The 8,952-nt window shown below is 48.0% G+C and overlaps 1 protein-coding gene across 1 annotated transcript; it reads right to left on the bottom strand.

Annotated features, from left to right (window-relative positions):
- Nucleotides 1–4,336: 4,336 nt before the first annotated feature.
- On the bottom strand, nt 4,337–8,622 carry TM4SF19 (transmembrane 4 L six family member 19). The gene is made up of 4 exons (XM_008155526.3): nt 8,431–8,622; nt 7,960–8,037; nt 4,834–5,003; nt 4,337–4,520 (listed from the first exon to the last, which is right to left on the bottom strand). Exons 1-4 carry the CDS (start codon nt 8,608–8,610, stop codon nt 4,337–4,339), a joined length of 612 nt encoding a protein of 203 aa, XP_008153748.1. The 5' UTR covers nt 8,611–8,622.
- Nucleotides 8,623–8,952: the final 330 nt, after the last annotated feature.

Genomic DNA, 8,952 nt, shown 5'->3' with positions numbered 1-8,952 from the left:
AGAGGGTCGCTTAGCCTTTTATATATATAGATAACCTTGCTCATGCTGCCTTTGCTCTATTTGGCAGAATTGAGCAGTTGCAAGAGGCCTTACGGCTCTCAGAGTCTAAAATATTATCTGGCCCTTTAAGAAGCAGTTTTCCGTGCCCTGCTCTAATCCGTAACTGCCAACCTGCAGTTTCCTCTGCCTCGCCCACACCCCTGCTCCAGCCCAACAGTCAGAAGGAGCACACTTGGGATGCATTTCCTGCTAATAAGCACCAGTCTCAGTCTCTGGTCCTGTTCTACAAAGCTGCGGTATCCTGGCCTCTGCCAGCTTCAAAAACGAAGAAAAGAAATCCCCCCAGTATTCATCCAGGCTTCCCTTGGTAACATTTAACCTACTGATTGGATCAACAAGTTATAAAACTTGCTATATAAAAGGGTTAAAGAGAAAGAGTTAAAGAGAATAAACTGGGGCAGAGAAAAACTTATTGTGCTTAGCAGATATCTTGCAGAAAGCTTGCAGCCTTGAGCACAGCATAGCTCAGATAACCAGAAGGCACCTGGCATGGGAGGAACCAAGGACGGACCGGACCCTTACGTCAGCAGAGCAGCTTACAGCCTGCAAAAATTAATAAAAACCTCTCTTTCCCTGCTCTCTTCGCTGATGCCTTTCTCGGTCTCAGCCGAGACCGAGACGCAAAGGGGTTAGTTTCTATAAAAGTATATCTAGGAAGCCAAGATCCACTAAAAACCAACTCATTTTACTATTCCAGGTTTTGTTGTACAAAGTGTTTTCTTTTTCTTTCTTTCTTTTTTACAGTGTTTTCTTGACAGTATTGCCTCCATTTATCTCCCAGACTCCAGTAAACTCACCTCACCCTCCCCTTTCCAGCCCACCCTTCACATTGTCCCCAGAATGACTTCCTTTTGTCACGGGTCTGCTTGAAATCTTTTGATGGCTCCCTATAGCTGTTCCCCCAGAATTTACACTTCCTTGCTTGCAGATAAGTCCCATCATGACCTGGCTGGGTTGCTGAACTTCCTCCTGGCACTGGCCAGCAGAGTGGAGTCTGCGCAAGGGCCATGGGGCCTGGTGAGCACCTAACACCAGCTCGATGCTGCCTCAGTCACCCTCTACGCTGCCTCTTGGTTCAGTACACCAGCCCCATCTCTGACTGGGGTCATCTGTCCCCAGGTCAGCCTGGTCCCCTCCTGGCACAGAAGCCCCCTGTCTCCTAGGGGCAGGTAGTGCGTTTTTGCCTTGCTGTCTCACCAGCCTTAAGAAATCATACCCCCAAGATGCAGACTTTCCTCACCTTCAGTGAGTTCTTCAGCTTTGTTTCTCTCACCCTATCTATTCCAGTTCAACTAAAAACACAGGAGATCCGGTACATAATTCAATTCAATACACATTTTATTATTCCATCTGTGTTAGGTGCTGGAGATACAAGAATGAATAAGACCCAGGCCTTGCCCTAAAGAGTGAACAGATTTTGCTGGGGAGCAGTAAATAAACTTATTTATTTCTCAATGGTGCAGGGGGGGGGGGGGGGGGGGGGGGCTTGCTATAACAGAAACCGGAGGGGTGACCTATTTAAAAAATGGGCCTACTCTTGTCTGAGCAGGAATACAAACAAACATCTTCATTTTAGAATGACATTTAAAAAGGCACATACAAGGTAAGGAACAAATTTTCTTCTTAATAAAATGTGTATTTAACACTGTCCAGATAAACGGATTAGCACCAGCCTCTCTGCCTGAAACCTGGTTGGAAGCCAAGCCAAGAGCCAGGTGTAGGTTTTGTTTAGGCAGAAACAAGGTGAAAGCCCACTGAGTGTGAGATGGTCCTGGGATGTAGGCAGAAGGAGGGGATGCTGGTGGCCCCTGGAATCTCAAAGAGGGCAGCCAACAGCCATGTGTGGAAGGCCATGCGCCCATGGAACAATGAATGCAGAATTCCCTCTTCTCTCCTCTCCTCTCCCCTCCCCTCCCCTCCTCTCCTCTCCCCTCCCCTCCCCTCCTCTCCCTTCCCCTCCCCTCCCCTCCCCTCCTCTCCCCTCCCCTTTCCTCCCCTCCTCTCCCCTCCCCTCCCCTTCTCTCCTCTCCTTTCCTCTCCTCTCTTCTTTATCCCCTCTTGCCTCTCCAAGGCCCTTCTCCCTCTCCCTACAGTCCTTCACAATTCACAGTAAATTGAATTGTGAAGAGAGAAGGTAAGTGAGTCATTCTAGCTCTTCTCTAGATTCAAGGATATTGCACCCCTCACCTGGTGGGATTGGAGGAAGAGTTGTCAGCTTTATGCCCAAACTTCTGTTTTCGACCTTGTGCACTTTGAGATCTATGAGTGCCAGCAGCCGGCTAGAGGAAGATCCACCCAAAATGTGCAGTATCTGAAGGAGAGAATGATTGGCCTAGCTGAGACAGAGATTGGAGACATTGTCGTCTGAAGTCCTGTCAAGGTCTAAAGAACATCCCTCTGAGGTTGCTGAAAGAATGGAGGAGGCTCAGGCAAGAGTCACCTCTTCACTGTGAATTGTCTTGGTGCCAAAGACTGATCTTCCTCACCTCAGTGTCCTGCTGAGCCATCAAAGTAGAGCTGAGCCAGGATGGGGATTATGAACCTAGCATGTGTGTGAGTGTGCATGTATGTGTATATGTGTGCCTAACCTGTCCAAAACTAGACATAAATTATGTTTAAATTCTCCGTTAATTATGTGGAGGACTTGGCACATCCTGGTTATGACTCTGACCCTAAATCAGCAGGGACATGTGAGACAGACACAGGCAGCGCCTCTTGGACACTGTATGTGGCTATCTGATGTGGTGTCCGGACTCAGGACACCCTGCCTACCTAAGAGTCTGTGCCTCTTTCTGTCCCGATAGTTCTCTGTCCACCTTCCCCGCCCTGGGCAGATATGTTGAGCCAGCGGCTCCAGAGAGGCCACCCCTGCTTGCTTCATTCTCTTTCCGGCCCATCCAACCTTCCCACCAGGATCTCCTTCATCCACTCCTGACTACCCACATCCAGCACCACCCCCTGACCAAAGGTCCTAAAGGGAGAGAGATGGGGGTCCTCTGCTCTCCACTTTCCACAACAGAAGCAGCTGTGGCATCCCAGTTCTCCACACACCCCATCCCTTGTCTGCCCTCCATGCTTCTGAGTGTGCTGCTTCCTCTCCTGGGAAAGCCCTCCCCTCTTTTCTGGGCCACTTGAAGAGCCAGTTCAGACACAACTGAAGGCTTCCTTGATCTCTCACAGATCCTCTCCTTGGTGGCTCACTGTTCCTCGGAGCTCTCATGGTACCCTGTGTTCACCTCTAACACGGCCCTTGCCATGTAACATTTAAATTATTGGTACATGTGTTTGTTTCCCTAACCCGACCATGAGCTCTTCAAGGACAGGGAAGGGTCCAAGGTCAAGGACCATGTCTGTCATCTTTGGATCTGCAGCATGCACAGCAGGGAATGTCAGGCACACCGTGTGTACTCAGTGTATACCACTTACTGAACTGCTCTGGCACTACTGAAAAGAACACGGGTGGGTTAATCAGCTCAGGGCGCTGTAACAAAATACCACAGACGGGGTGGCTTTAACAACAGAGATTTATTTTCTGGAGGCTGGGAGTCCGAGATCAAGGTGCTAACAAGGTTGGTGTCTACTGAGGCCTTTCTCCTTGGCTTGCAGATGGCAACCGTCTAGCTATGTCCTCACATGTCCTTTTCTTCTGTGCTCATGTAGAGAGAGATCTGGTATCTCATCCTCTTCTTATAAGGATGTCAGTCCTCCTGGATTAGAGTCTTTCCCTTATGACCTTGTTTAACTTTAATTAGCTCCATAAAGGTCCTATCTCCAAATAAAGTCACCTTGGGGGTTAGGGCTTCAACCTGTGAGTCTGGGGGTGCAGGGGGCATACAGTTTAGTCCATAACTACTGATGAACTTGAATTTAGAAGATAGGGGCTCGAGTACTGACTTTACCTGAACCTAACTGAGTGCTTTGGGGCAGCAAGTCCATCATCCTCTAAGAACCTTAACTTCTCTATCTGTTACATATGGCAACTTTTATGGGGTTGTTAGTAAGTTGACATGAGATCATGGCTGGAGGACATTTTATGGACTAAGTTCTTACGCAATAATAACGACAATTATTCCTTCTACTAATATATCATGCAGTTTACAAGGTGGTTTAAAATGCAAAATATCATGCAACATACATGCAAGGAATTACTATTGTTATAATTACCACAGGAATACCTACAAGGGAAGTCTGTTTGTGATTCATACCCATAAATCCTAGTTGCAGAAAGGACTCAAGGCAGTTTCTGATGCAAGCCGTGTCGGTGAAATGGCATGGCCTATGGCTTCTCACAGAGGCTGCAGAAGAGGCCCAGGAAGGCGTTGAGGAAATGAATGACCACCAGGAGGATCTGGAGGAGGCTGATGCACAGAAGAGCGGAGAAGAAGGACACGTGCCAAATGACAGCTTTGTAAGGCTCCAGGCAGACAGAGTTCCAGAGGGAATGGTCGTATAAATAATTCCTGTTCCCAGAAACGGAGAGACAGGGGTTGAGGAACAAGTAAGAAATGCCAAATACGCAACCTCAACAGACCGCGGGGCCTCCCCAGCTCGGGTCACAAGCCCAGACTCATTCTCGAGGGTGACTATTGTTGCTGCATTTGCGATGTTTGAGCCTCAGAGGAGGGAGGTGCTAGAATGCACCACCCAAAGGAGTCTGTAGTCTCTCTCTCTTTCACTCTCTCTTTCTTTCTCTCCCACTCTCCTTCCCTCCCTCCTCCCCATCTCTCTCTCTCTCTTTCTCTGAAAAGGCCGAAAATCCATTCAAGTCTCCACCTGTTGTGTAGGTCTTTGAATGGGTAACCATATTTCCAAGCTTGCGTCTGGTTGAAGGATGAGACATCGAACATGCAAAACGGGCCATCTTTCAGGGCTACTCCAGAAGTGATAAAGCAAATCAAGGCTCCAAGCAAAGCCAGGCCACTTGATAACAGAGCAGCGAGCATCTGCAGAGGGAGAGAAGAAATAGTGAGCCCTGGCTGGCATGGGTCCGTGGTTAGAGCATCAGCCGCCAACCGGAGGGTAGGGGGTTCAATTCCGGTCAAGGGCATGCACCTGGGATGCAGGTTCCCCGCCCCGGTTGGAGGAGCATGTGCGGGAGGCAACCAATTGATGTGGCTCTCTCACATCGATATTTCTCTCTCTCTCTCTCTCTCTCTCTCTCTCTCTCTCCTCTCTCCCCCTCTCCTGTCCCTTTCCACTCTCTCTAAAATTAATGGAAAAAAAATATCCTCCAGTGAGGATTAACAAAAAAGGAAAAGAAAAGAAAAGAAACAGTGAGTCTGAGATGGGGTCGTGACTAGGTGACTTGTGGGGCCACCTGGAAATGTCTCTGGTGCTCAGGCTTTCTCCATGATAGCCCATGGGGCTACGCCTACCCATGGCACCTCCTTGAAAGCTTGGCCAAGGACCGGTGGCTGAGGAGGGGTCACAGGGTAGAGCTAGGAAGGGGTGGAAGAGAAAGAACTGAGAAGGGGAAACACTGGCCCTTGGACCTGGATCTCTCTGTGTCAGCAGGCTCTCGGGAACTTCTCAACAGGTTGGCATCAAACACTTTTAAGCTCAGCCCTGACTGGTGTGGTTCAATTGGTTGGAGCATCATCCCATACTCCGACTGTGGGTTCAATTCCCGGTCAGGGCACATACCTAGGTTGCGGGTTTGATCCCAGCTAAGGCATGTATAGGAGGCAACTGATCAATGTTTCTCTTTCACATCTTTCAATGTTTCACACACAGAACTTTAAAGCTCAGACTTCAGTCCTTCAGCCTCTGAGTTAAAGAGTCAGATTGTCGCTTGCCCTCTTCTGACTCTTTTAAGACAAAGCTGCATTTTCTCCCATCCCATCCCTGATTCCAGTCTTTTTCAAATGAAGCATGAAAGGAAGCGCGGAAGGAAGCAGGGAAGGAGGGAGACAGGGACAGAGAAGAGAAACAAAGACAGAAGTAGCAGTCAACTCTGAGATGACACCAGTCTGTCGCTGCACTTGTCTCTCCCTTCCCGAAAGGTAACAATGAGTGTATTTTCTTGGCAGGATTTTAGCTTGCTCCCAAATTGTCTTCTTTCCCAGGATACTAGATATTTTACTCTCCTTTCCAAAGAATACATATTTTAAAATTACAAAACACACATATAAATAGTTTTTATACAGAACCATAGTAATTTCCCCACTGATGTCAGGCTGGTTTGAAGCTTGAGAGGGCACAGAGAAAGGTTTTGTTTGTTTTTATCGATTTTAGAGAGCGAAAGGGAGTGAAGAAGGGAGGAAAGCGGGGAGGGGTAGAGAGAGAGAGAGAGAGAGAGAGAGAGATTTTTATTGTTCCACTTATTTATGCACTAATTGGTTGATTCTGGTATGTACCCTGACCTGAGATCACACCCACAGCCTTGGTGTATCAGGACGATGCTCTAAACCAACTGAGCTACCCAGGCAGGGCCAGGTGCGTAGTCAGCTTTGACTCTAAGTTAAAAGATTCAAGATTAATTACTCTGATGTAAGCCTAGGACACTAATTCTCAAGATGTGGTCCCTGTCCCAGCAGCATCAATCACCTCACCTGGAAACTTGTTAGCAATGCAAATTTTTCCTCTCCACCCCCGACCTACTGAATCAGAAACTCTGGGGGTGGGACCCAGCCACCGGTGTTTTAACAGACCTTGCTAGGATTCTGGTATACGCTCAACCTGAGAACCATTCCCTTAGGGGAAAACCGACCTGGCTGAGAACAGATAGTGAATGAAACGTGTGGGTGTTTATATTTAATTCTTTACCATGTAATTCTGAATCAGGGGGTTCCCAACATATGGGTGGCAGATACCAAAGCAGGGTGTGGAGTTACTGTAAGGAGGCCACAAATTCAGGTGTCTGAGAGTGAATAAGCAACATACTGTGCAAGAAAACTGAGAGTTTTCAAATAAATATAGATGCTACTGTAATTAATAAAGTGCAAATGTATTTGGGCCTCAGTTTCATTATCTGTAAAATGGAGAGGTTAGACTAGAATCTAGTCCTTAGATGATCTCTGGAGAACCTTCCAGCTCACAGAAAAATTAAACAAATGGGCAAGAAATTTTCTTTCAAAAACACATGATTACGCCCTAGCTGCTTTGGCTCAGTGGATAGAGCATCGGCCTGCAGATTGAAGGGTCCCTGGTTCATTTCCAGTCAAGGGCACGTGCCCGGGTTGCGGGCTCGATCCCCAGTGTGGGGCGTGTAAGAGGCAGCCAATCAACGATTCTCTCTCATCATTGATGTTTCTGTCTCTCTGCCTCTCCCTTCCATTCTGAAATCAGTAAAAATCTATTAAAATTATAAAACAACAACAACATGATTGCAATGTACATAACTCATGTTCATATTGTTCAATAAGTTAAAAAATTAGCCCTGGCTGGTTTGGCTCAGTGGATAGAGTGATGGCCTGCAGACTGAAGGGTCCTGGGTTCAATTCCTGGTCAAGGGCACGTGCCTGGGTTGCAGGCTCGATCCCCAGAGGGGGACGTGCAGGAGGCAGCCAATCGATGGTTCTCTCTCATCATTGATGTTTCTATCTCTCTCCCCACTCCCTTCCTCTCTGAAATCAATAAAAAATATATTTTAAAAAATAAGTTAAAAAATTAATAACGACAGTTCTCACATTTGTATAGACATTTATGGTTCATCACAACATTCATGGTTCATTAACTTGCAGGGTCATTGACTTGATTCTGTTAACTCCCATTTTACAGATGAGGACCTGAGGCCCAGAAAAGTTAAGCAACTTGCCCAAGAGCTTAGGGTGATTAAGGGGCATGATCAGGACCTGACTTCAAACCCCAAGACCAAAATTGCCTTTTTACCACTCGGCCTCTGAAGTAATGGGATGTGGGGACATTCTAGGTATTAGAAGAGTGAAGTCTGGTGCTTACGCTTCGGCAGGGCCCACTCTTACTGAAGCAGCCACGTCTCCAGCCCATCAAGGAGATGAGGGCGGCTGCAGTGAGTACCTGGGAGAGGAGAAAGAGCGTTAAGGCCAGACTGGGTAATTTACACTTCTTGCCGCCACCTGTGGCTGTGGAACGAGCGTGGTTGGGCACCTCACGTGGACTTGATTATCCTCTCTTTCCCAGGGGGGTTGGTTTTGCCTGTCAGGACCCAGTTTTGGATGACTAGCCTGACCCGACTCTGGTGATGGCAACGTTCACACCTAGTATGCCTCGTCCAAAATTCAGCACTTCTTCCTAGGCTCTTCTATCCCTTGGAGTTGCTGTAGACTCAAGACTAGCTTGTTAGATCAAACTTTTTTGCAAGGAATCAGAACACTCCTCCCCCACCCACTCCCTGCTTCATCCCTGGGGGGCACTTTGGGAGTTCACACTAAGAGAACCCAGGACACTTACCATGAGGCCTCCTCCCCAGAGCCCAGAGCCCAGCATGGCATGCTTGCCAATGAGGCCCCTCAACAGGTAGGTCGCATCCCAGTTAGGAAAGAGCAGCACCGTGTTGGCCCCCGCAGCGAACAGGGCTGTCGTCCCGAGGCTCAGCCCCAGGATGCGGGAGCAGGTCCTTGAGCATGCCATCACGCAGGGAGAGGACAGGGTCCTGGAACGATGGAAGCAGGGTCGTGGTGGCTCTGCTGCTGGGAGCATGGGGCGGGGAAAACAGACACAGATACTGTCACCTGCCAGAGTCAGACAGAAGAGCCAAGGAACTTGGACTCATACACACATGCTCCTGAAAGAAGCCAGAAACAAAGACTACTCCCTGTATGATTCTGTTTACATGAAATTCTAGGAAAAGTGAAACTAGTGACAGAAAGCAGATCCATGGTGGCCAAGTGCTGGGAGTGGAAGAGGGAATTAATATAAGGGACATAGGAAACTTTTTGAGGGGATCAGAATGTTCTAAGTCTAGATTCTGCT

Source organism: Eptesicus fuscus, chromosome 3 (assembly GCF_027574615.1).
Source record: "Eptesicus fuscus isolate TK198812 chromosome 3, DD_ASM_mEF_20220401, whole genome shotgun sequence".
NCBI lineage: Eukaryota > Metazoa > Chordata > Mammalia > Chiroptera > Vespertilionidae > Eptesicus > Eptesicus fuscus.
This window is presented reverse-complemented; position numbering and strand designations above follow the sequence as displayed.

Bases quoted from the DNA above. Each gene is read 5' to 3' on its own strand.
- TM4SF19 (XM_008155526.3), bottom strand. From the start codon at position 8,610: ATGGCATGCTCAAGGACCTGCTCCCGCATCCTGGGGCTGAGCCTCGGG. The intron at 8,038-8,430 runs GTAAGTGTCCTG...CTCCTCTCCCAG, and splicing joins TCTGGGGAGGAGGCCTCATG to GTACTCACTGCAGCCGCCCT. The intron at 5,004-7,959 runs GTAAGCACCAGA...CTCCCTCTGCAG, and splicing joins AGAGTGGGCCCTGCCGAAGC to ATGCTCGCTGCTCTGTTATC.